This window comes from Passer montanus, unplaced genomic scaffold (assembly GCF_014805655.1).
Source record: "Passer montanus isolate IOZ18808 unplaced genomic scaffold, ASM1480565v1 scaffold17, whole genome shotgun sequence".
In the NCBI taxonomy this organism is placed as follows: Eukaryota; Metazoa; Chordata; class Aves; order Passeriformes; family Passeridae; genus Passer; species Passer montanus.
In genome coordinates, this window is record NW_024364270.1 from 5,434,695 (window position 1) to 5,462,604 (window position 27,910).

At 37.0% G+C, this 27,910-nt stretch overlaps 1 protein-coding gene across 8 annotated transcripts in view; it reads left to right on the forward strand.

Annotated features, from left to right (window-relative positions):
• NAV3 (neuron navigator 3) overlaps window positions 1-27,910 on the forward strand; it is a 509,399-nt gene that overhangs the window by 400,374 nt on the left and 81,115 nt on the right. For all 8 annotated transcript variants that reach the window (XM_039704096.1, XM_039704092.1, XM_039704094.1 and 5 more), the window contains 3 exons: window positions 559-667; window positions 2,624-3,007; window positions 6,324-6,443. In XM_039704096.1, coding sequence (XP_039560030.1) covers window positions 559-667; window positions 2,624-3,007; window positions 6,324-6,443 — 613 coding nt within the window. The remainder of the gene's footprint in view (window positions 1-558; window positions 668-2,623; window positions 3,008-6,323; window positions 6,444-27,910) is intronic.

The window sequence follows — 27,910 nt, forward strand, 5'->3', positions numbered from 1 at the left end:
ATATTTTATTTTATCCCATATGAACAATAATGTCCCTCTTCAGAAAAGCATTACAATCTAGGAAAGATGCTTTATTAAGTGCCTTACTTAAGAAGTACTTTGAAGTAGCCTGTGTTAATGTTAAGTGAATGCTGAAGAGTTGTTCTAAGAGTCATTGCAGTTTTTTCTGGGATGACAGATCACAGATTTACTGTGGCTTTTTTTCTTACAAGTTATGTAAAATGTCAAGGACTAAAAAGGGACTTTATAATGTATCAAGTGGTCTGGGGCTACATCATGCCTTGATTACACAGGATAAAAATTCCAACACTGTAAATCAGAGTTTCATTAAGAGATTTAGGCCTGCCTTAACAGGAATACTTTGGTGGGTTTTTTTACATATCACATGTTATTTATGAGTGTATATGTGTTTTATTAGTGAAAGGATGAAGTTTTATTTTTTAAAAGATTAAAAGATTTTTACAATCATATGTGTGCATTCTCAGCTGGATACATGCGTGCACTTTATTCAGCCTTTCACATGCTAAAGTGTATGCTGGTTTTACTGTTTTCTTCCAGGGGAAGACCCTGAAACAAGAAGAATGAGAACCGTCAAGAACATTGCAGACCTGAGACAGAATTTGGAAGAAACCATGTCCAGCCTTAGAGGGACCCAGATAAGCCACAGGTATACTGGTTTTGTGTAGACTACTAAAAATGTGGACCATGAGAGAGTATTACTCATTGCTGAATGAATGAGAGGCTTGCAAGGGAAAATTATTTATTACACTAAGCTGCCTCAGCAACTTAGATGTGACTTTAATATACTATATTGTCAAAATGTCTTATACAATCATTCATAAAGACAGTTATTGTTTCATACACATTTATTTAGAAGCTGATAAAATTTATTTTAGGTAATTTTGTAAGTAGATGTTGGGGATGAGATCAAATGCAAGGAAAAATCTAAATTTAAAAAATAAATATGTCAGAAATGAGAAAAAGACATTGGTGTAGTGTTACAGTTTTGAGCTCTCCAGGTGTTTTTTTCCTCTCCTTCCCTTTTCTTCCCACATGAGCTCCATTTTAATTTTGTTACAGATAAACCACCACCTTCTGATTGGTCCCTGGGGTCTCTGCTAATTTTGTAACACACAAAACATGTCTCAAGCATTCCATGCATGTGATTATGTTCAGTGACACACTCCTATGGTGGATTTCCCACTGAAATAGTTTTCCCGCAGCACCTTCAATCACATATACAGATTAGTAAAGCCTTTAGAGTCAATATGCTCTTGTTCTAATCTTGGTTAAGATACCAGGTGTTTGGCATCATTCCCACATGTAGACGTTATATAATCATGGAACCATACAATTGTTTAGTTTGGAAAAGACCTTAAGATCAGCAGGTCCAACTATTAGCCCAGCACTGCCAAATCCATCAATAAACCCTGTCCCAACGTGCTGCATCTACAAGTCTTGTAGATACTTCCAGAATGGTGACTCCACCTCTTCCCTGGGCAGCCTGTTCCGCTGCTTGGCAACCCTATTCGTGAAGTAACTTTTCCTCATATCTACTCTAATCCTCCTCTGTTACAACTTGAGGCTGTTTCCTCTTGTCCTATCACTTGTTATCTGGGGGCAGATGCCAATCCTCATCTGACTGCAACCTCCTTTCAGGCACTTGTAGAGAGTGAGAAGGTCACCCCTGACCCCCTTTACTCCACGCCACTCCCTGAGCCACTCCTCATCAGACTTGTGCTCCAGACTCTTCAGCAGCTCCATTGCCCTTCTCTGGACATGTCCTAGCACCTCAGTGTCTTTCTTGTACTGAGGAGAACAGAACTGGACACAGGATTTGAGGTGTAGCCTCACCAGTGCCGAGCAGAGGGAGATAGCAATTTTCCTGCTCTTGGTGGCCACACTGTTGCTGATTCAGGCCAGGATGCCATTGGCCTTCTCAGCCACCTGGGCACACGCTGGCTCATGTTCAGCCACTGTCACCAACACCCCAAGCTCTTTTTTTGCTGGGCTGCCTTCCAGCCACTCTCTCCCCAGCCTGTAGCCAGTGCCGAGCAGAGGGAGATAGCAATTTTCCTGCTCCTGGTGGCCACACTGTTGCTGATTCAGGCCAGGATGCCATTGGCCTTCTTGGCCACCTGGGCGCACGCTGGCTCATGTTCAGCCACTGTCACCAGCACCCCAAGGTCTTTTTTTGCTGGGCTGCTTTCCAGCCACTCTCTCCCCAGCCTGTAGCACTGTGTGGGGTTTTGAGACCCAAGTGTAGGACCTGGTTCTTGGCCTTGTTGAACCTCAAACTGGCCCCAGCCTATTGATCCAGCCTGTCCAGACCCCTCTGCAGAGCCTTCCTGCCCTCCAGCAGATCAACACGCTTGCCCAGATTTCTGTCATCAACAAAGTGACTGAGGGGGCACTCAATCCCCTCATCCAGGTCATTTGTAAAGACACTAAACAGGACTGGCCTCAGTTCTGAGGGCATACACAAGCATATGTGTGCGTATGGTGAAAGCACATAAACAGAGAATTTTTAAAAACAAATATACTTACCTCCAGCCTTCACTTTTCTTGATTTCTCAGGAACATAGAAAGCACAGTTCACTGACTTCTCCATTCTGTTTGGCAGCACATTGGAGACAACTTTTGACAGCACTGTGACAACTGAGGTGAATGGGAGAAGCATACCAAGCTTATCCAGCCGTTCAACCCCTGTGACTTGGAGGCTGGGGCAGGCCAGTCCCCGGCTGCAGGCAGGAGATGCTCCATCCTTGGGTGCTGGTTATCCTCGCAGCAGTGCAAGTCGCTTCATACACACAGACCCTTCTCGGTTCATGTACACCACCCCGCTCCGCCGAGCTGCTGTTTCTCGCCTTGGAAATATCTCACAGATTGACATGAGTGAGAAGGGAACTGGTGATTTGGACATATCCTCTGAAGCTGATGTCGGTGGCTACATGAGTGATGGGGACATTCTTGGGAAAAGCCTGAGGACTGATGACATCAACAGTGGGTGAGCAGCACTTTTTCCCCATTTGAACTAATGCAACACTAGGAGTTGCAACTAATGCAACTTGGTAGGAGTAGAAGGATTTTTGTAAAACTTTTGGCACACAAGTAGAAGTTGCATTATAGTTGGAAAATTTACAACATATACATATAAAAGAATAAACCTCTAATCTGCCAGTGATACTCTCAACTGCCTTCAAATTCTGTTCTTCTGCTTTAACATCAAAATTACTTTGCTGTGAACTTTGAGTTCCAATATTACCTACTGAAAAACTCTAGCTGTCCTGTGAGATATCATTTCGCATCGCTTTCCCTGGGATAAGTCTTCTTCTGGTATTTTTATGTTTTGTTTGAGATGGTATGTATGGCATTGGATGCAGCTGATGAAAAGCAGTTGTTGACAACACTGACTTTCTGATACTGTCTAGCATAGTCATTGTAATGGGCCTTTATTACAGGTTTTCAGCTGTGCAGATCATTTGAGCACCAGCAATATCTTTTCATTAAAGACTAGACCAGTTACTCTTAGTGTATCCAGGAGGAAGAATCACAATTTTTATTTTTGTTTGCTCAGGCAATTGGGGTACTGCAATTTGTGGTGCTACATTCTTCCCTGTGTTTCAAATTCAATTCTTATATTCTAGGAGCACAAGTCACTTCAGTCCTGTGCATGTTAGAGCTCCTAGAACATCATTGAAAAAGAGCAGCCATGTTACAGTTTTGCTCATACTTAAATTACTATTCACTGCTGCTGTTGGCATCTCAAGGCTGCTTGCTGACTGATGTAACAGTATGTTACATAGAAGTTCCATGGAGTAACTGGTCATATCACACCACACTGCTTCCCTCTATTATTTTAGAATTCTTGCTGTCAATCTAATCTCTTAGTTTGAAGCATAGCTGTGATTAGAGAATAGTGGGGGATGAAATTGAATATGATACATTCCTGAAGGGAAGTCTAAGTCTGTGATCAAAGCTCTGTCTAGAGTAGTGTCTCATCTCAAGCACCATCCAAAGATAGATCTCTAGAAAAAGCATCATTTTAAAGAAAGCATATTCCTGTATCTCCCTGGTCTGCTTTTTCAGTGATCTGTGTATAGAGCACTGCTGACAACATTGTCCACAACACATCATTATTGACTGTCAAGTAGGAGGCCATATTTATATGTGCTTCAAAAGGGAAATACATATGGAAAATATGATACTTTAATGTCTGAGGACCTCTTATAATAAAGGAAATATTAATGCTGTCTTCAACAGATGCATGGTTTTATTTAAAATTTTAAAAAAGGGAATCCTTTGCAGTGCCTCATGAGTTGTATTAATTAGTTTATCACATTAAAGGGTGAATATAGTCATCTTATGTGACTTTTCTTTGCATCTGTAAAAAGGACAACTCAATAGATAGTAAGTTGCTCTGTGCTCAGTTAACATTTTTAGGTGCAGTAAATGTTAAAAACAAGTTGATAAGCTCTGAAATTTCAGGATTTACTGAGGCATGTAAAGTCTTATCTCCTCTATGCCTCTTCCATTATCAGTTTAATTAGTTTAAACACTTGGGGAAAAGAATGCAGCAGTAATTAGAAATTAGTATGAGGAAGGCCTGTTGCACTTGTCAAGTCTATCCTTACTTATACAGGAAAAAAAATGCATATAGTCTGGATTGCATTCAAGCCATAGCTAAATTTAATATGCAATTCTAGAGCCATGGAATCTATTGGATAATTCACAGCTAACTAAATAATCTGTCAAAAAAGTCTGAATTTTGTATTTAATAAAAGATGAATATAATATGTAAATGTGACTCTTAATTTACCTTTGCAAACAAATGTGAAGTCACCTTCTCCAAACTCTGGATACCAAGGTTTCAGAAACACTTTGCCAAACTGCTGGCCAAATCTCACCCATGCACTAAACGTCTCAGAGTTTTGTTGGAAATAATCCAAGGAACTCTTTGTGTTTTAATGCAGTTGAGGTAACCTTCACCCATACTGCCACCCAGGACATGATGCCTTCTCAGGCTGGCACTACCACACAGGGCTCCACTGCTGCAGCTTTGCTCTCAAGACCTGCACCTGCTCAGCCACCCCCAGCCACGGGGATGGAGGGAGAGGAAGGTGCTCCCAGACTGCTGAATGGGCCCTCAGGTCTCTGTCACAGATGATTTCAATTAAATCTGCTCCCAGAAGGATCCACAGGGAGAGGGCCAACAGAACAGTTGGAGTAGCAGCAGTGCGTGTGTGCTTGCACACATGCTTAGACTGAAAGGTGCATTTATGTGGCACCATTTCATGGGACAAGGAGAGCTTGTATTGAAGACTGAATCATGAATAAGCTCTGGGAGATCATTTTAGCCATCATCCTAACATTGGGACTACACCTATTTCAGTATTTTGAATAGGTTCAGTGAGGTACAGGGTTTTTTTCTGAATATGTGTGCTTCTATGGTCAGTGCCATACATGTATGTGCATGGTCCTTCAAAAATAAATTTATGCTAATTTTGTTGGTAAGTTAAAGTTATCAGAAAATACAAATGGGAAAGAGAACAAGAGCCTAAGAGGAAGGACAGTTTAACAAAAGGTCTTTTGGGAACTTTGGAGAGGTCCTGTGAGTAAGACATGCTGATGATGCTGCTCCATTGTAAGAGCCATGACATCTCAGAGAGACAGCCAAACTGTAGGAAGACATTCCTGAAATTATTGCTGGTACTTTTAATTCATAAAGTTTTAATGGCTTTCTAGTGAGTAAACAGCACTATACTCACTGTTTCATTCATTAGACATGCATTATCATGTGGAGTGGTGAGAATCAAGTAAAGGGAACACACATTAAAAAAATTCTTAAGTATCATTGTAAGGTGTTCAGTGAATATCTCTTTCATATCTGAATAATTGCATTCCAACAGGGACAATGAATTTGGGGTTCTAATCTCTGTTCCCATTTGGAAACATACAACTGATTTTTATTTTTATTTTTAAGCTGGAGTGATTTTTGTTGCACCTGGTGCTATTTTTTGGCAAAACCACAGTATTTAAAATGTGCTTTTGAACATACTTGAGGGCTTCAGTCTAAAAATATTTTAGTAAAAGAGGTTGGCCTGTAAGCCATCACAGAAAAAGGCAAAATGATCCCAGAAAACAGGCAGATACCCAATCTCCCTGTGCTGGGCACATAAAGTGGGAATATTTGGTATAAGTTCACCATCTAATGAGACAACCTGTACCTTAAACATTGGAATTTCACAGACCATTAACTTTAAAGTGCAACACATTGCCAGATGGCTGCATTTCCCACTGATTGACCCCAAATTTATTTTCAGGTACATGACAGATGGAGGACTCAACCTATATACAAGAAGTCTGAACCGAATACCAGACCTTGCTGCCTCTCGAGACGTCATCCAGAGAGGGGTTCATGACGTGACTGTGGATGCTGACAGGTAACAGTGCTTTGCTAAGTAAAAACCTGTCTGAGCTCTATAAATATTTTGCATTCTTTGCACTTGCTAAAATATCATATAAGGAATTGGAAGCAAGGTTCTGAGGTTGTGAGTTTTCTGAGCACCCAAAATAGCAAATACCACAATGAGTGGGGGAAAAAGGTGAATTTCTCACATGGGAACAAGACTCAGGAAGATATTTTTGTTGTAGATGTAAGAGAAAATATTAAGAAGCCCAGGCCTTACTTGGTTTAAACTTCTGAAATGGGACATGATTTTTAAGGTCACCTTATCAGTTGATGAACAGAGGGAAAATTCACATGGTCTCTAGGCAGCTGACAGTTGCGTGTGCCTGGTGACATGGTTCAAAACATACATTTGAATTTGGCTGGAACTAGAGCAATGATCTTGTCCATCTGTTTTGCCCTTTGCAAGTATCTGAAGAAGGCAGTACCGGCAAGTAGTAGGAGTTGGGGTTCAGTCCCATTGTTTGTACAGCATGAAAAAACAAACAACTCCATCCTGCCCTTATATATGGGTGTCAGCATAAAAAACATGCTCTGTTCCTTTTCCTTAAGCTTAAAGTACATTTATATTGGTGGCTTTTATCCACATCTGAGAAATAAAAATGCATAACCCAGCTTTTGCAGAACTTGGAGCTGTCAGCTCTGAGGTTTTGGTCAGACCATCATAGAGATAAGGAACAGCTGTGAAATTTGGCAGTCTAAAATATTATGAGGTCAATTTGAGTGCCCTTGTTTTAAAATAAAATTTCTTCTAGGGGAAAAAAAATTTATTCAATCACAAAGGGGGCAAAGCGGGGAAAGGTTCATGGAGTGGTTCTGGTTTTATAAACCTGGCAAATTAGTTGAAGAAGTTCTAGGATATTTATCTAGGTATAAAATAATTTGTACTTTTCACATTTTCTGATTAAAATATGCCTGTGACCTAAGTCAGGAATAGTCTGCATTGGTCAAACAGTGTGAGCAATGTATCGGGATACAGGGACATAATTTTCATCTAGGAAACCAGTTACTTAAAAAAGAAGGTTGCTTTAGCTGATATCAGAGCATTTGTTGACCTTGCAGAAAAATCCTATTTTAGATAGAAATTCAAATGAACATGGATAGATTCTTTGGAATGCGAGCATTGACATGATGCAAAGACCAGAGAAAGTGTACAGTAGGCGTTTTAGAAAATAATTTGGATAGAACTCAGGCAGAAACAGAAGGAAGAAACGAGATGTGGGCAGGAGGGACTTTTGTGGAGCTCCATATGTGAGAACAAGAACCTTATGCTCAAAGTGAGAGAGAAGGTGGAAAATTTAGAGGCTGGCAGTCATGCAATTAGAGAATGTCACTAGTGCCCACGTTTTTATATGTCTCTTTTTTTCCCTTGGGAGTGAAATTAATAGAGCTCTTCCCACCATGCAGTATTCACACCCGGGTTTCAAACCACGCAGATTTCCCCTGAGGAAAAAAAAAAAAAGGTGCAAAATAAGGGATTTTAAATTTTTTCTTAGCATTCCTCAAGTTCTAGATGCCACTCAAATACTGGATGCTTATTTGTGCTTATTTGTCTTAATGTAGGTATTTGCTTGTTCTGTGCAGTGTGCAGGTTCATACATATTTTTCAGAGTCTATCATCTACAAATGTGAAGTAGAACTAAAAGTAATGGCTACTTTCCCTTACACAAATAAAGAAAAGTGGATTCCTATGTTCTTCTAGATCTTCTAAATGAGTCTTCATGGAACATGCTATGTTAATATTTATTTGAAAGGTTTTTCATAATGTTCAGGCATAAGGTGTTTAAGTTATGGCTATTCAGACAAATTCTGGTATTTCCTGACCTTTCAGTACATTACTTTTACAAACTTAATCATTCTTCATGGACACAGGAGGAGGTTTTTTACATATAAGTGCATGTTATTCCTTGAAAAAGCAAAATTTGTTTAGGAAGTGTAAAATGTAAATAATTTTATGAGTTCTGATGATAATAAAACACATGCTTACCACAACTGGTTGCAAAAAAACCTGTGGTGGGTAGAAAAAAATTATTTATGATGATCTTCAAGAATGTGCGCCATATTTATGATGTGAAATCAGGGAAAAAAATCAATAGAGATTGCTGAGACTTCAGCAGGGTAAGCTTCGTTCCTTCAAAACAGTGTGAGTACCTAAGATTTCATCTGATCTCACATAGCCTTTTGCGACATTTTTTGTCTACTCTAAACAGAAAATAACAGGGTTTGTGTCACAGCTTCAAGGTATGCCTTTCCACTGGGATGATAAACGTCTGTGAAAGAGGATTATTTTCCTCATGGTCATCCCTGTAGATATGTGAAGGACACATGCATTTTCTCTGTGGTATCATTACTATAAGCCTTTTTCATAATTGGCATGATCTGCCCTTGCCTTTATGTTGTAAAGGACTCTGCTGGCATCTTTTTTCAGCAGAAAATAAATTACATGCTGCAAATATCTGATTTACATTAGCAAGTGGGAGGGAAGTTTTGGTATTTTGCCCATTACTAGAGGCAGCAGCTTTTGCTGACAGCAGTCCCATGTTCATGAAAATTCAACCTGGGCTTTTTCTGACAATTTGAGTTATATCTTCTGCTTATATTTTAAAACTTTTTCTCCTTGTGAGCTGGCAGTACAATATTCTTTAGAGATGTGGACTGATATCTCTAAGGGTAATGCCATTTCTGGTAAATTTATACTTTCAGACTGATTCTCATTTCCTGGATTGTGTAAAAGGACAGGAAGGTCCCCAGTGTGATGACACTAAATTGTTTCAGAGAGCACCTGTATCTCTACATCTTTCCAAAAAGCAATCGATTGAAGGATCTCCACATTGGAAACCTAGCCTGAGAGAGTTCATCCCCATAATAACATTGAATTGCTCTTTGAACTTCATAAAAGTTAAATTCACAAAGTCAACATAAGCCAAGGCTTAAGTGTTGCTTTCATAAAGCACTGCTTGCATAAAGCACATTGGTACAGAAAGTAGTACAGCAAATTTGCTTCTTCTGGTGAAGGAATTGTAAAGGCTGAAAGGACACTGGCAGCATCAGATGTCAACAGTTGTTTCATTAAGTGTTGATTTTTCATTTGTTTGTGGGTGTTTTGTTTGGGTGGTTTTGTTTTGGTTTTGTTTTTTTTTAATTGGACACTATTTTGTTTAATTAAATGCCTATTCCTTCCAATTTACCTTGTTTCAGTTACCATGAGAAATTAATCAGAGTGGAAGATAGATTTTTTTTATCGGGTATAACATGGGATATAGCTAAGAGAGTTCTCAGTGATATTGAATTACATTTCATTTATTGTCCTGTCTACTTCCTCTACACTCTAGCATTTGCCTTCTGGGACTTGTAGAGGGAGTATTTGAGAATTCTTGGATTTCAAAGCTTTTTTCAAAGATGAGCCAAAGGAGATTAGATATAAGCACAGAGAATGAATTATGTTCTTCGGAAGAATAAGGTTTGTTGCAATGCAGGTTGTAACGTTTCCAAACCACCCTGTGATGTTCATGAAGACTGTTAAGGAAGTTTAAAGTAAGCCCTATTAAAAGGGGATATAGCTCCACTGAGTTCAAACATTGTCCTTCCACTCCCTATACATGCAGAACTTAGTGCAGTGTGTCATAAGTCACAGCTTTCTTCACCTTCATGAGTCAGCACAGGTTGTACAACCCCTTTCCCCTCACTGCATCCCTTGAATGCAGTATTCTTTCTCTCACCTTTTTTTTGGATGAAACCCAAAGCTTTAAAGTTTATGCTGCTTAGTGTGCTTCTATCATACTCCACTTCAGCTACTTTGCTCTTGCATTGAATCTGAGCCCCTGTAATTCAGAGTTCTTATGCATAAGGAGTCTCCCAAAGGCTTCTACCATCTGCCACATGTGTAGAAGTTTTGGCAGTTATCTCAGACTAGCTGAGGCTGGCCTGGTTGTTCTCAGCCAAACCATAATCACCATAATACATTATTAATTATAATAAAATAATTCCAGATTTTGCCTGTAGTTTATTAGCTAACATCCTGCATGAATGACTATAAGTCTTCTTCTGGTGTTTGTCTGAGTAGATGAGCCTTGATTTAGAATACTGTGTGTTTGAAAAAGGAACTTTTCTAGAGTTTAATATGCATTGAACTGGGAGCTCTATTTCATAGGGTTGGTCATATCAGAGAAGGCTGAGGCATCATGAACAGTAACTTGAAATCCAAATAGAATACAATTTCTGTTCTCATACTGTACAGTTCTAGAAGCACATTAAAATTTCTGCTGTTGTTTGGAATTTACCCCGTTGGGATGTTGCTTAATGGAGGAGCATACTTTTTGCTTTTCTGTCCAGATGAGTCTGTGTGATGTTTGTTTCATCACTATACTAAAATACTGTGTTTTCTGCTGTGTGTCTCTGCAGTTTGGTATTGATGTGACCATTTTTCTGCCAAGTTGCAACTATTACCTGTTCAGTTTGCTGCTTCTGGTTGCAGAGCAGGATTTACTATGGATAAAGGAAATATATATGCCACAGTATTGAACTATTCACTGTGTGCACACATTCAGCTATCAAGCCTTTCCTTTGTCTGCCAGCATTCCTGGTCTCTCCAACACTGGGTTCCTGTGTCTATGGCAATAAATACAAATATCCATCCCACAAATATGAAATAATAAATAATAAAACACAGAAATGGAAATGCCTTCTTCTTGCTGTCTAAGGCTTTCTTGGGCAAAACTGAGTTTTGCTGTAAAACTTCCCTGTGTAGGGAGGCTTCCAATGTCTTTGCATCTGGCTTCACCACTCAGTATGCCTGTGACTTACTCTGTTCACAATCTAAAAAAGTCATTTTAGGTCTTAAAGTCAGCATGGTTCATACAGTTGTGTGATCTGCTATCATTTTCTTGGTTGTGATTTTATAGTATTAATAAATTCTTAGGATGTTGGAAAAAATTTGTCTATACCTCACTTTTTTGCAATTACTATTCAAATACCTATAGAAGCCGTAATTATAGAATCACTCTTGTGAAGCAATTTAAATTTTAAAGAGTTTTTACTATTATTGTTCTCTTCTATACTTTTAATCTTCTCTAATTTCTTTTCACAGCTGTTGCTGTTAACATTTCCCACCATTTACTTTTTTATTATTCTCAAATGATCCTGCATTTTCATAGTCTCTGGTGTAAATCTTTCCTTATCTTGGCATCTGCTAGACTATCAAGAAAGTTACTAGTTAGAAGTATCTATTTCAGTGTGTATCTTGGCTTTTATTGTTTCTGCAAAGTATGGATGCTAAATTTAAGTACCTAAAGCATAAATATGTGTGTATCCATGCATGAAGGGCAGAATAATTGTGTCAAAAGGAGCACTCCTGGAGTTTTGGCTCATTATGTTGTTAAGTATTCAGAATTCTTTGAGGATGAATTCCTTATTTTCGAAAGCATAATGAGAAATAAATTTTTCAGTGATACAATTTTGTACAGCATTATTAATTTAGAAAGAATGTTATTTGAATTAGTATGATTTGTTTCTGGTCATGCCTTCAAAAGTCAGGATTTGAGCAACATAAAATAGGCAAAGCAACTGGACTTTGATCTAATTTTGTGAAGTTGACCCTTCCTTACTTGCTTTAAACATCTACTGCAATTGCCCACAGAACCACAAACAAAACATGGAAACATTTACCAGCTGTGTGGTTTTAGGTTCAGATACCATATGCATATCAGTGACATAAACAAATTGCATTGTTAGCATGCTGTCATTAGTATATTAAACTGTCAGGATCCTGCAACATCATGTCTGCAGACACATTTTTTTGCACCCAGCTTACATAAGAAAATCATACTCAGAATAGGCAAATGTGAATGGCAGATCTTTACCTTAAAACAAGACCAGGCTGCAAATGACAAATTAAGTTTTCTCTTTTTGAAATTTTTATTACTGGAAGAAAGAGGGACAGCTAGTTTCAGTTTAGATTAAAAAGGAATTATTAGAAAGAAGTATTTAAATTTTTGCAGGGATACAAGACAAATACATTCTCATGCCATGCTAAATGAGCTGAGCATATGGTTTGCTGCAGGTTTATTTAGCCAAAGGCTGACTCTTTACAGATGACATGTATAATATTTTCATAAATGTATGTTTCAAAAGTGGATGGTGTGGAGCTAGGTATTAATGACATGCAGTATGTTGGCTTTTCTGCTTATTGTGAAATTTGGTTTAATAATTTAAAGCCATTTTAAGTGAAGCAGGACTTTATCTTTTATTAACAGATTTCTAATTCTTGACTTCGAGCAAAGTGTAGATGGTTTATTTTGATTGCAGTCTACTTCTGAAGAGAGTATCAATCTATTTAATAAAAGCTTTCTAAGGCTCAGCTTACAGTTTCAGCAGCAGCATTTTGGTCCACCACTGTACTTCACTGTTACCAGCAAAGACTACTGTACTGCCTCTTTGTGTTAGAATAAAACATGGGTAGTAGGATTTAAATCATTAAGCAAAATACCCCAGGCTTAAATATAAAATTCAAGAACTTGAATCTCCCATGTGATACCTACTTGCTCCTGGAGTCAAGAAACAAATTAATTTCTTTAAAATGTCTTGATTAATTTGGTGGCTGGAGGAAACAAATGTTGTCATTTTGTTCTCCTGCATGGCTATTTTTTAAAAAATCATATTGAAATTTGTAATAAAATAGTTGCAATTGATATTACAGTTCTAACGTTAAAAAGCACATGGTATTTTACACAGACGCCTCATAAAATCCATATAAAAATATGGATTTTTATGATTTATTACTGGAGATAAAGCAGCTCATGATTGCTAAGCTGTCTTTTGTTCCAAATTGCCTGAGAGATACTTCTTTCTTGGTTAAGTCATTTTTTAAAGAACTGCTTTTATAATAGTTGCATTCCAGACTGAGATATTGCCTGCTTGTCAAAATAAACATATGAATTATAAGAACATTCCAATTAACCCTTTAATGGAAAGTAATTAATTTGTAACTCTATAAAAATCCTTTGCCATGTATTTATTAGGTGTAAGTTTATTTCAAATAAAATATGAATTTGGCAACTTCAGCTGATCTCTAGAACAATGAGAAATAGGTAAAAATGGAGAGTCCCATCAGGATGGGCTTTTTACACTCATGAGATGTCATGAGAAAGGGGTTAAATATACTGTTGTTTTGTGCACCTGTACTTTCTTCTAGTTCACAGGTGGAAAAAATAGTTAAGCAAAAGAAAGAATAAATTTAGGTTAAACTAAACGTTTAAAGTGCGAGTGCACTTTGCTGCCCAGCCTATAGGGCTGCTTACAGTGCACAAGAGGTTTTGACTCTTTCCTTTGCCATGTGCTGCTATTGGAGCAAAACAGTGCTGCTCTGTGCTGGGCCTCCAGGAAAGCAGTGATGTTGAATACATTTTGGAACTGAAATTGCATTGCAAGGTAACTTTATCATTAGTGGTTAAAGATGGCTGGAATCCAGATGAAAAATGGTTATGGGTTATCTGTGATAAATAAAATGAAAAGGATGTTTCTAAAGGTGTGCAGGTTCAAAAATATGGGAGCCTTTTATTTTCTTTGACAGAGAAATACACTTTGAACACTGTAGGCTGGCTAAAGAGTGAGTTCAAAGGGAGAGAGCATGAAGGGAAAGCTGCAAGAATTCCATGTGGCTGACAACCTGCCAGCCAGCACATAGAATACCCTGTGCAGAGCTCAGCATGTGTTAACCTTCCCTTTTGGAAAAAAAAAAAAAATCCCTCCATTTGCTTATATCAACATTTTACTTATAAATCTTAATGATGTCACCTCTGAGTCTTCTTTTGGTGGAGAGAGAAAAAGACAAGCCTCCCTCATCAATCTGTTCTCCAAATGCTGTTGTGGAGGCTTCTTGGCCCTCCTGAGCCCCTTGGGACAACCTCAGCTCCACGCAGGGAAATGTTTGGTGCAGCAATATGCTAGGAGTTTGTTTTCTTTTGATGTTACAGCACTAATCTCATCTGCATCTAATTGTTAAAATATTAAATCTTCAAAGATTTCCTTTGTAAACAAAAGACTGTCATAACAATTTAAGCAGGATCAGATGTGTAAATTTAGAGTGGAACCCTCAATGAAATCTATAGAAGTTTTTCTTGCAAAAGAATACAATATACTTGTAATTCAAACCTGCTTAGTGGACTGAATAATCTAAAACAATCTGAAATACATTATTTGAAGATTTTAAAACCAGATTTACCTAATTAAATTTACCTTAATAAACAGTAAACTTTTAATCTCTTACCTATGTGCATTAGCCTTAATTTCTGATGTGCTAAATTTTCCCTTTTATTCCTTTTGAATGTATTACACTCTAGCATGTTTCATAATGCAGAACAGAATGTAAAATGGCTGCTAGCCCTATCAACTGCTGTGAATGTAAATTCATAAACACAAAAATTGCTTTACTGCAGTTTAAATACATGTGTGGTGTTGGAAACAATTGCATTGCCCTGGGAAATACAATAACTGTTAAAACAGGTGTTTGTCATTCCTGAAAGTGCTTTTTCTAGAAACAAATCTTACTGATAGAAGCTAGTGGTTTTTATGTTTAAATACCCAACAGTTTTTGATCAGACACTAGGTATTACTGATTTGAAAGTCAAATTAGAGTATTTCAAATGGATAGGATTTCAGACAGTTTATGGAAAAGAAACTACAGAGCCAGAAAACACTGTTATGTATTCCATATCTTCTGAGAGTTTATCAGTGAACAGATTCATACTGATATCCAGGACATAAAAGCTGAAATTTTTGATTCAAACTGGAAATGTACACAAAATTTTAATAGCATTGTGAACTTGAGCAACAAGATATGAAGTATAAAGGTACTTCATTGTTTAAGCCTAGATTTCTCTAAGATATTTATTTACTGATTTGAATACTAAAGTAGACAAAATTCATTAAGTGGTCTGCTTCTGGGAAGACTGGAGGACATGTAATGCTTTCTGAGAAGCCTGAGATCAGCAAAGGTGTATAATCTTCATGATTCATGAAACACCATCTGGAAGCCCTTATCTCTGTCAACTACCACATTGCTAGACATCTAGCTTTTGTGTTATATTAAGATGAAACATAACTGTTTTGAAAAATTTAAGACTTTTTTTCTCTTAATTTTAAATAAAATAAATTCTAGTAGAGCATTGCAGTGAAGTGACAGCCTGTCACCCAGTGATAGTTCCTTAGTGGAAGGAGTTGTCTTTCAAGGGTTTTTAGAATGATTTTCCTAAAATGGAGTCTTTCTTTATACATCAAAGTTATTGAAAGAGAAATCAGCATGTTTTTTAAGACTGAAGAATTATTCTTTTTCCTCTTTGAGTTAAAATCATTCCCCTTCATGAAAAGACTTGACTCAGTCTTCCACTTATAACCCAAACGTTCTGATGCATAGTAAGAAACTGAATTGCTCTATTTTACAAATCTTTTTCCTTTATTCAGTACGGAAAGAAATGTATGATCCCTCCTTTAGTACATCTTTCTTTCTAGTCATTTAAATTAATGATACCAGCCATACTCTTGAGAAATGGATTAATATCAAATGGATAAATTCAATGCAAAATCATGTAGGAAATATAATTTTGTGTATTAAAAATAATAAGTGTTCACAACAACAATTTAGAGCCTTCCAGATAAATTTTGAAACTTAATATCCTAACAAGATTTTCAACATCTTTCCCTAAACAGCTTATTTTCAATAAAATTATCCACATGTTTTCTTTTGAAATGCATCTGTTGGATTGGAAATGTTGGAAACTTTAAGACGACCAGGCTTTTCTGTGTGTGTGTGTGTGTGTGTGTGATTCCATCAAGCCACTGAATTGTAGAGTAGTGGTAAGTGAGCCCCAATAACTCTGAATCAATTTCTGCAGCTTTCCAGTGTGGGCAGTAAGAACAGCCTACATCACAGAAAATTGATGATAGATAGTTTATTAATTTTGGATTGCTGCCTTGGTGATGTTTTGTCAGATTCTTGGACTTAATGCAGCTATTTGGTCCAAGTCAACACAAAGGCAATAAATACTAAAGGTAGCTGGTCAGCAATGCCACATGTAATTTTGGTTCTCAGTCTGTAGTGGGTTTGACTAATGCTTATTGAGGTAACCATAACTATTTCCTTGACAAATGCTCCTTTCCTTTAACTAGCCATAACTCTGCTACAAGGGAGAACTGAACAATGTGATATTTGCTGTCTCAGTGCTGCAAGGAAATTCTCCTATTTCTGCTACCAGTTTCTGAGAAACCACCTTCTTGTATTTGAGTAGCAGCTTTGTGGGTTTTGTTCCTGGTGTTTGCAAGGAGAAGCTGAGGTAAAAGCTTAAGATAAATCCTAGGAATACTAATCCAACTTAAGTATCTCACATCTGGTTTTATAGGATTTTTATTTGAAAATCTGAGCCAGGTTATCAAGGAACAAGAACTATCTAAAAAAACCAGGAAAATGTAGGCAAAATAAATAAGAATCCTTTTATTAAAAAAAAAAGATAATTGTTTCAGGATAGTTTGCACTATGGAGTTTGAAAAACTATAAATAAAATAAATTTTAGAGGACAGTGTTAAATCTTTACCTATTTACTATTCATCTTTTAGGCAAACAGAAATGCTCCTGAGTGAACTTTAAACAACTGAATCTTTCCCAGCTAATTATTTTCTATTTCACCTTTGAATGTTTTTCCAAAATACTGTTTGTAGAAGTGTGCCATAACGTAGAAATTATGCCAAACATGTTGTCAGGTCTTTCTGAATGGCACATGATTAGATTCAAGAGCTGAATGCTTAAGCTGTAGATTTAGCAAATTACATTCTCTTTTCATTTGACCCTTGAGAATTTCCTCAAGAAAAATTTGTGGATTAATGTACATGTCATAGAAAGCCATATCTATTTAAGGAAACTCAGTTAGACATGAATGTTTCTCTCCTTCCCTGTCTTTTTCTATTTCTAATAGGAAAATAAACCCCATTATATTGAACAGCTATGACTTGAGAAGATGTGGAACAGTCTGATGAGAATGTTATGGGTCTCTAAAGTATTTAAACAGCCTAACTTTTGCTATATGTATTTTACTACTCAGTCCCAGAGAAAAAGATGAAACAGCTCCTACACTTCCTCTCCAGTGCATACCCTACATGCAATACTGCATTTGTCATTCAGAGATTTCAAAAAAGGATTTTATTAGCTCTAAATACTCTTTACACATCACCAAAATGATTTAGTGCTTTCCTTAGCAGCCCTTCAGGATGTGTTTATGTTACAAGGGCAGTCAGAAAGTGACCTGCAGGCTGGGCTAAACCAGGAGAGGAAACTTCCAGAGAGACAGGAGGCAAGGGCCTTCATCATGAAGAGGATGCAAACTGTGTTGCTAATTATGTATCAAAGCAGAATTATCATACATTTCCTAACACCTCAAGGTCCTCTAAAGAGGCTGCTGAAACTATGCATAAAAGATATCAGAAGGGTACTGAGGAGACTGCTGTTCTCAACAGGCGAAGTGTGCGTGCCTGTGTGGCTGCCCTTCTGCTCTGGTTAGTGTGCCAGCAGCATTAGACCCTGCAATAGCATCATTCAACTCAACTGGGATATTCTCAAATTATTTTATCGGCTGTTAACTAGAAAAAAAATAAAAATCAAGTATGTATTTTGTGCTTGGCTTCAGCATGGATGCTTTGACTTCTTTTAGAGAAACATGATTGGCCTTTTGTTGCAGGGGATGTTGGCCAGGTTCAGAGAGAGCCCTGAACATCCCTGCAGTGCTGCTGGCTGTTCAGAGGGGCCTGTGAGCTCAGCAGAGGTGGTCTGGCTCCCTGAGCTTCATGCCTCAGCACTTGCCAGTTGCTACACGTAGCCAAGTGATTGCAGAAGAACCCTTTGTGATGCTCTTGATTACAAAAAACATTTTATTAATTGCCAATTATCCCCAGATTGTGGAAATCCAGATGTGGCCTGGAGGCATCATTGTATTCTGTGTGCTTTTGGGATGGAACAGGGGATTTAACCTGCAGTAGCTGAGTATGTAAAACTCAAAAGTACATGAGGAAAATTGTATTAAGTCTAGATAAATACCTGCTTATTGTGTCAGGAATGGAAAGACATTTATCACAATAGTTCTTCAGAGTAATATCCTATCGTGGCAAAAATTTACTGATAGTTTTTCTTTGCGCTACAGTTTCAAAGTTCCTTGATACATTTTTGGCTGCCAGTTTGTAATAAAGGTTGTCAGTTCCATCAGGACTTGGTGCAAGTCCTATGAATCAGCTGGCTTCTTATTCTAATCAAAGATCTCGTGAAGCTTATATCAGAGGCTCTATAAAAATGTATGGCAGCAACAGTTTTTAAGAAAAAATACATAATTGAAGGTGTGGTGTGTAATAAGTTGCAGTCTTCATATATAAATTCGCTTTAATGCTTAGGTTGCTTTAATTTTCCATTGGTTAAACAAGGGAAAGACTTTTCGTTCCCAGTACATTTTCATTTTTACATTATTAAAGGACTTATTTTTAGCAGAGAAAAAAATAAATTTTTGGACAAGAACATACAGAATCATTCATGCATTTCCTGAAAGCTAGTATTATGTTGATGTTTCTCTATGAGGTTTTTCTATCTGCTATTTTCTGTAAATTCCAAGAGAAATCTTTAAAAAAAAAATTTTTTTTTAAATTGTCACTGGTAAAGCAAGGATTTCTTAAGAACAAATTTTTGGTTTTAAGAGTTTTAATTTTTTTCTTGTTGGAGATGGATATTTTAAATTAAGCAGCTACCTCAGTTATTTCTGAATCACTGCTGATTTAAAGTTAGACCCCCTTCCTTAATGGGTTTCTCTTCCTAGTGCTAGGTTTTTCTTCTGATATTTTTATAAAAGCCTTCTGTATTCCCATTTGTGTAACATTACTTCATGATGCTTCTTCTCTGGTGTTATCTCTTGCCTGCAAGACTTGTCTGAAGCCATATTACTAATTGGTTTCCTCCCCATTTTTCTTTTACAAGAAAGGGCTTTTTTAATCTTCGAACTTTTAACTCATTTTGCTCATTTCTTTTTCCTTGCATTTTTCCTTTTGAAGCAATATTGAATTCTATTACACCTCCTGGGGTGTCTTTTAAGTTTGACCAGCTTTCCTGTATTCCAGTAGTTGTGTTATTTGGGTTTTTTCACATTTCCAGCTAGTTTCATGTTGTGAAATCCCCATGTGTGGAGACATGGGGCTTGACTCCATGTTTTCAGAAGGCTGGTTTCTTATATTATGATATATATTATATTAAAATAATACATTAAAACTATACTAAAATAATAGAGAGAAAAAGATCATCAGAAGGCTTGAAAGAACAAGAATAGAGTGCATAACAAAGTCTTGTGACTGCTCACAGCCTGGACACAGGTGGCTGTGATTGGTCATCAAGTGAAAACAATCCACATGGAGCAATGGAAGATGCACCTGTTGCATTCCACAGCAGCAGATAGTTATTGTTCACAATTCTCTCCTGAGACTACTCAGCTCCACAGGAGGGAAAAATCCTAGCAAAGGATTTTTCATAAAATATCATGGCTACAGTTTCATTCTCATATTCAGCATCTGTTGGTTTGGTTTGCTTGTTTGTTTGACCAAAAAAAGCCTTTTGCTCTAGTTGTACCTTTCTAGGATAGACTATAATTCAAAATAGTCTTCTATAGTCAAAATAGTCTGCTTCTCCATTTTAATAGGTATTTGATTCTATTAGTTACTCAGCAATTAGCTATAGGCCTTTCCATAGTGATCCTGTCTTTTAAATTTATTGCCACAGTGTTTTTGATGGTGAGATTTTAGGTCACTGATGAATTTTTGAAATGTCACTATCTACCTCTGTCCCTATCTGTCTCTGCAGTAAATATGAGAACCTACTTTTGCTGTTCAGTTACATTTCTGAAGATGATTACTGTTTGTTTTCCAGATTGGCTTTGTTGTCTCACATTTTTTTCCCAGTGTACCAATTTTCAGTAGCTCTGTCCTCTTCCAGCTTATCTTTCAATCTCTTCTAATATCAGAGTAAACTTAAGTGATAACCACTGTCTGGACTTTGGGAGAGAGGAACAGTAGTCAGGAATGAGAAAGAACTGCAAAAGGCTGTTGTCAGTATTCAGTTTGGAAAAAAAGTCTTTCACGTACTGCTGCCTTTATGGAACATTCAAAGAATTATTTCAGCTTTTGCAAAGTGTGTGGTAACAAACATGACAGCCAAGAAGTTTGGAGCATGAGACAAGGACGAAGTTTCCAAAGATGTCAGAGACTTAATTAATTGCAACAGACTTTAAATGTTTTTGCTGTCTGCAGCTATATTTTTATTTCATCTGTCACCTGCTAGCATGCTCTCCAATTTGAGTATTACATCTATTAATGTAGGAAGTGGGGAAAATATTTCATTGTAATGGGGAGCTTTTAAGTTGGGATCTTTTTTGCCCTACATAGTGAAGCCACTTATGGCCACCTTGTCTCTTTGTTAGTGACTCACCTCTGAAGTTTAGTTGTCTAACTGGAGTAATTAATAGGCTAAAATAGATGTGTTGTATTGCTGGTATGTCTTCTTCAATATTTCTAGCTGATAAAGGAGTTTTAACATTTGTTTTGGTTTGGGTTTGGGGTTGTTATATTTGTGTGTGTGCACAGCCAAGCAGTAGCCCTGCTTTTTTTGTGGCTTTAACTCAAGATGGCATTTATGGGAGATGAGAGAGGTTCAGGATGCTGGGGTGAGATCCTGGGTGATTGGCTGCTGTTGGCAGTGATTTAATAAAGCAGCTTGCCTTATCTCCCTGACTGTGATCCTGGTACATTTACTGCTATAAACACAGACAGCCAGAGGTCCCATTACCTTCTCAGCAAAATTCTGTTGTGTCATAGACTTAGTCATTCAAGTTCTGAGCCTAAGAGTTATTTAATTTTTAATATGAATCACTGATAAGCTCCAGCTAAGCTGTGGAAGCAATCAGCTATTTTTGTATGCACATTGCCATTTTTATAATTTAAATGCAAAGTCTGCTTTGCTTTCTCTGACAAAATAGCATATGTTTTATAGAATTTTTGGAAAAGCATGAGTGTGCTCTGGGTTTCAGCCAGACTCTTTGTATTATGTGCAGGTGCTTTGGGACTTTAATAATTAGAGGATCTAATAAAAGAATCAGAGGATAAACCAGGAAAATTACTACAACGTGAGTTCTTTTGCTGTTACAAAAAACAATCTTTCCTGTTTCACGTAATACAAAATTGGAGACTTACAGGTGTATTTCAGCCCAAACTTACAGAAAACACATAACAGAATTGATGAAATCATTAAATCATTATATAGTAGCCTCTATTTCAAGCTGCCTGGATTTAATTGCTTTACTTTGAAAAATAAACACCAAAATCCCAAACCAAATAAGTAAGCTATAATTGAACAGGCAAGCAGAGCAAAGGCGTGAAGTTCCTGGGTTAATACTATGTCACTTACTGTTTTTAAATTGTCATAGTACAGTAAATCTACATAGACTGTTTCTTTTTCCCTAGACTGACTGAAGAAATGTGTATGCTTTTTGTTGTAGGCAATTTTTCAGAAGGAAAAATCATCACTTTTTTCTTTACCATGTCCAACCCTAAGTCACACCAGATTTAAACAAACTCAAAATCTTGCTTTTCTATTCTGCAGAAAACCCATCACTGCACATCACCAATCAGCACATTATATTTGCATCAGCATACCTATGCCTATGTGTGTCCTGCCTGCAGGTGCTTGTCCAAGTGGTGTGAGCATGTGCTCGTGGTACACACCCACGAGTCAGTGCCTCTCTGCATCTGTGCAGTGAGGGATCAGGTTCTCCGTGGAGGAAGAAGTGGTGTTCACAAGCTGTGCTGCATCTTCGTGCTGTCACCATCTGTGCTGGCTCTTTGCCTAAAGCTGGTTGACTTTGAATATCACTCTGAAAATGGATAGGTGTTAAAAACTAAGAGGTTGTGACCTTAAGTGGTTAGCAATGACACAGCATGATAAGCTTTTAGCTCTTGAAGGACAAAGTGTAAGGCTTTTTTTTTATTTATCTGTTACCTTAGGAAGGTGACAGATAAATAATGACACTATGAGCCAAGGAGAGAAAAAGGCAGTGAAAATGCTCTCCTGGTGATTATAGATATGTTGGAGATATGTTCTCCAAGTGATTACAGCTAGAGTAAAATTATTCATCAAAGAATTTTATAAAGTTGCATTAGGTTCCAAAAGCTATTTTGGCTCTTCCGGTCTGATGAACTAGATAATTAAAAATTTACTCTGACTGTGTCATTCGGGTCTGCTAATTATTTACCAATTTCTGCTTGACAGCATAGTGCTGTATATTATACCTAATTTACATTACCTTGCTGTATATTTCAGAAGTAGAAATGAGCAAGCAGCAAATGCTGATATTTTCCTTTTGTTACAATTACAAAGGAAGGAAATATTCTATTATAACTCTGCCATCACCAGTTTTAGGAAGCATATGGTATTTAATATTTTTATCTACATATACAAACATTCCCTGATACTACAAACATCCCAGTGCTGAATGTTTTCTTTATTTTGAAATCAGGGAAACAGAAGAAAAAGAGCTATTCTTTTCTTAAAAATTGAAGTTCTAAATCTGCTGTCTTTGCAGACTGGCTATTAACCCTTTTAATCCTCCAGAGTTAAGTTTTCAAAAGTTGTATAACCATTTTTCCTTAAAAGTAACCATATCTTACCTGTGCTTTTTTTCCTGCACTGTAATAATGTATTCTTTTCTTTAACTGTCATAGATCTGCTTTTTACACCCTTACTTCTGATTTTATTGATTAGGCAAACAAATTCCATCTGGCTCTTTCATCTGCTTCGCTCAGTTTTGCATGTGGTCACCACTGATGCTTCTATGCTTATGCTGGCTTTTTTCTCATCCTCTCGTGTCCTAAATGCTCTGGAAATTATAAATATTCTGGGGCAAAGATTTTGGTTGCCTGTTGCTCCAGTATGCAGGGAACATATTCAACTAAAATATTTGAGTATTATTTCTAGAGGACACCATAATACGTCTTATGGCAACCATTAGTAAAGATCATCTGAAACCACTCCTACAAAGTTAGAGTTACAGCCATTATTCAAATTCTGTCAAAAACATCACCTAATGTTATTCCTTAATGATTCAGTCATGCTGGGCGTTGTTCCTTTTCAGCAGAATTCTTCCTTGAAATGGCATGCCTAAAATAGATGGAATAATTCATGAAAAGATAAATTGAGGGTATTTTGTACTGAGATAGTAGGGCTGTGAAATTAGAGATTTGGATTGGAAAGCCCCTTTGTTTCACCGTGTACTCTAATTCAGCACTGTTGCTAAATAATTATATTTGGCTGTTCTCACTTGAATATTCTATTTCCCATAGTAAAGATTTTATGTTATGCCCAGAGCATCATGTTAAATTGACTCTTCTCACTGGGTTGGGTTTTTATATAGGTTTTTTCAAATGCAGTAACATAAAATACTAAAATAAAAATTAGCAATAAATACTAGAAGGCAAGAAATTGCAAGGAATATCTGAGAGAGCGCTATCAGAAAAGAAGAGCATAAAAGGCAAAACAGCAAAATATTAGAGCCAGGAGTCAATAATATAATGATCATGACGGAATACAAAAAGTAATAGATTTCATAACTTTACTGATAGTGCATTAGAAAAGAGGCTTTTATCAGATAGTAATGTTTATGTCCATTTTGATAAAGCATTTCTTGATTTTCTGCAAGGCAGTGGTTGATTAGAAAGGTACAATTAGCATTAGGTAAAAATGACAGAGAGAAATGTTCCTTGATAACTTCATAAGCCAAGGTATCTGGACAAAAAGAGTCCTAGCATTTTGAAAGGAAAAGGAGGAAAACACTTTAAAATGATACTCAGTGAATTCTGGAAGGCAGGAAGTTAGTATTAGTTAATTTGAGAAAATGAATGCAGAACCACGCAATGGGAATACAACCCACAGGGAATCAAGAAGTCATTGTTTAGTAATCCTGATGCTTTATGCAGTAAATTCAAGTGTATAGTATTTACATAATCCTCACATGAGAAGAAGGCCTGCTGTATTTGACAAACAGCCATGATGTGATGAAAGAGAAAATGCCAAGCATATTTCTGCTACTCCCTCATATTTGCTTTCGATTTTGGGGAAAAGCTATTTTATGAAGCTTTCAATACCACCTCTCACTAATGGTTGATTTCTGCTATAAAATAATGGAGGCCTCCCAGACTTGGTACATGAGAACTCAGAATAAGCTCATTTTCTAATCAAGGAGAGGAGTCTCCTGACTCACTTGGTGGTGTTATATAACCGTGTGCACCCTGTAGGTGGTCTGCCTATTAAATACTAACCCCCAGAGCAGGTTGTAATAAACAGTTTGTTCAACAAAATGGTAAACCAAAATGGGATTTAGATATTTCAAAACTCTTTTTGGCACACAAACCACAAAGAAACAGGAGAATTATGGTATTTCACAGTGATTGTTCTCACTGGAGATGTTTTTAATATTCATTGTTCTGTTGATATATTACTAAGTTAATGGAAATATTAATAGAATAATGAAAAAATTCTCTATAGTAGCAGAAAAATGGTTAAAGAAGTTCACATCCATCAAATATCTGAATATCAAATTAAATTAGAGTAATTCACAGTAAACTGATCAGCAAACAGTGAGAATGAAGTTAGGTAAAATAACTCAACCTAGATCAAAACAAGATAAATTTTCCAGAATGCTGATTTCAGATTCCATTTTTCTGCAGGCAATTTCTTGAAAATAACTGCAGCTACTTCTTTAAAATCTTTTATTTAATCAATATTTTTTACAGCAGTTGAGATTAGGTTGTTCATTGTAGTGACAACAATGTAGATGAACTCATTTGGCTTTAATGATTTGATTCTGGCAGCAACTACTTATTCTGCTTACCACGATACGTAAGGCTTTTGTACAAAGGTTAAAGATAGAAGAGGCTCCTGGGATGGCTGACAGGGTGGATTAGTGCTGCTGAGCCCTGCAGGAAAAGGTCACCACTGCAGTTCACAAAGGAGGGTTGTCACTGGGGGAGGTGAAGTCACAACTAGCCTACAAAGAGAGCTTTGGGTTTGGGTAAATTAGTCATTGGCAGGAATAAGTAGGATTTGGTTGTTCTCTCCTGCTTATCTTTGGTTTTTCCTATCAACACTGCTTCCTAATCTTCACTGCCAGGCAGCCATCATGTCAATGGGACTGTTAGCTGTTCTTCCTTCTCTCTCCTCCCAATATTATTTGTTTGTGCCATTTCCAAATAGAACATATTGAGCCAGCCCAGCACTGCTGGATGAGCAAGGGGAAATAAAAGACCTTTTTCTACTGGCAGAGGCTTTTAAGCTTATGGAAAGTTCCACTTGGGTTATAATTTATTTTTGAAGTTGCATACCATATTCTGCTCTCATCTGTGTCTCACTGAGAGTTCATGCTCAATCCTAATAATGTCTGTGTCCCACTTTCAGTAAGGGAGTAACTGAAAATCTCATCACTTAGGACTTTACATGATTAGTTGTTGGGATGTAGGTTCTGGGCAGATTCATAGGACTGTGTAGCATGTTGTGGCCTTAGGAGACAATTTCTCAGTTGCACAAGGTAATCTTGGCTATGAAATATGGCTTGCTAGGAAAACGATGGCTCAGCTGTTCACCCTGAAATGTCACACCATTTCAAAGGCTTATCTTTCACAGTGCTGCATGTTGTGAACTTACTAGGCTGTACATTGAAGCCTACATACCCAGTAAGAATATTATATGTATAATATATAATATATGGCAGTGCATGAGAAAGTGGCAGTTTGCAAAATGATGCCTGAATTATAAGAAATAAGAAGCAATTGCCAGCTTTTGATTTGCCTTTAATGGTACTATGCTGCAGTGAGATAAAGGCTGCTATCTGAATTTTCTGAATTGATGATCTGGTCTCACTTAAGAGGACTAATTTTTTCAATACTGGATTTCTCCATCTGAGAGGTGGAGAATTCTTTTCTTACACAAGCTCCATGATATGCTCTCCCATCATTATTCAGAATGTTCAGACTTTGCGGGTTTTTACTGACCTTCTATACTCCAGTTATACTGCAGTATGTTGCAATGTAATAGTTAACTTTCTTATTTTTTGGTGGAGCAATTTTGGATCATAGTAGATGTTCCTTCCCAGCCCCAAAAAGTAAACTTCAGTATGGAGAGTAACCTCTTAAAAGACGTGTCACAAACTTCCACTGATTTTAATGAGATTGCAGAGAAAATATTTGGTCTTGAAAATGCAGTTTAGTGCTTCTATTTGTCAGTTGTCACGCAGCAAGAACACACAGGACACATTAAAAAGGCAGAGGAAACCAAATGGCTAGTTTGAAGAGCTTTAAGCCAGTGAATTTAGTTTTGGAACATGAATATTCATCGGACCTTACTCCCTAAAATAATCATCAAACACAACCTTTCTTTGGGAAAACTGTCAAGTTTGACGTACCATGCATTCAGAACCTGACTCAGAAATTACTAACCTTCAAATGGAAGGATCTTTTCAAGCAGCATTAAACAGAGCATTTTAGCATTTCTCATTAAATTTACTTGAGTATTTGTGAAGTTCATTGATTTCAGAGAAATAAAAAGCATCCATGTATGAAGGATGAAGACTCAGTACTCAGGAGTAAACCAACTCCTCCCCTTCAAATTTTAGAAGTAAAAATACACTAAGAAATTAATTCAGATAATTTAAAGTAGAAAATTAATCTGTCTGATATTTGGGAGCAATAGATAGAAACAAAGAAGTAGTAGGAGACCTTTCTTCTTTCCCTGCTCAAATGCATTATTTGCAATAATTTTTGGCAGATTGTCTGCCAATAGACTGAAGGGTGTGCAATAGCTGGGGAAATCAGGCCATTTGGTGGTGTCCTTAAGTGCTTAAGTGCCACAGTTTTAGACATCTGTGGTTGAGAATGATCCAACCTAGACTTTTTGATCACTACCTAAATCCTACTTGTCATAAAGAAAAATTATGTTACATAACATCAAGAAACTTGTATTTTGAATCACTCAGAAGTAAGTGCTGAAAATCCTCTATGTTACAGTTTTAATCACAAAGGCAATCTCTGTTCTCTAAGGAAAGTCTTAGGAAAATGCCAATTCTAGGGGAAGGATATTTATGGATCATTTATACCTTAGAACATAAAGGGCTTTTATTTTTACTCTAATATTTAAAATATATATTTGCATTATCTTTATGAATTTATAATTCTTTCAAAAGGTTTGGTAGGATCAAATTTATTTGTTCTCTGCTTTATGAAATATATTTCATTGTTTTCAGTGGGTATTTTTAAAAGTTTATCAAATTGGTTTATATGTCAGTTTGTTTCATTTCTGCCCCAAGAGATTTCCACTTCTGTGAGTGTCTCAAG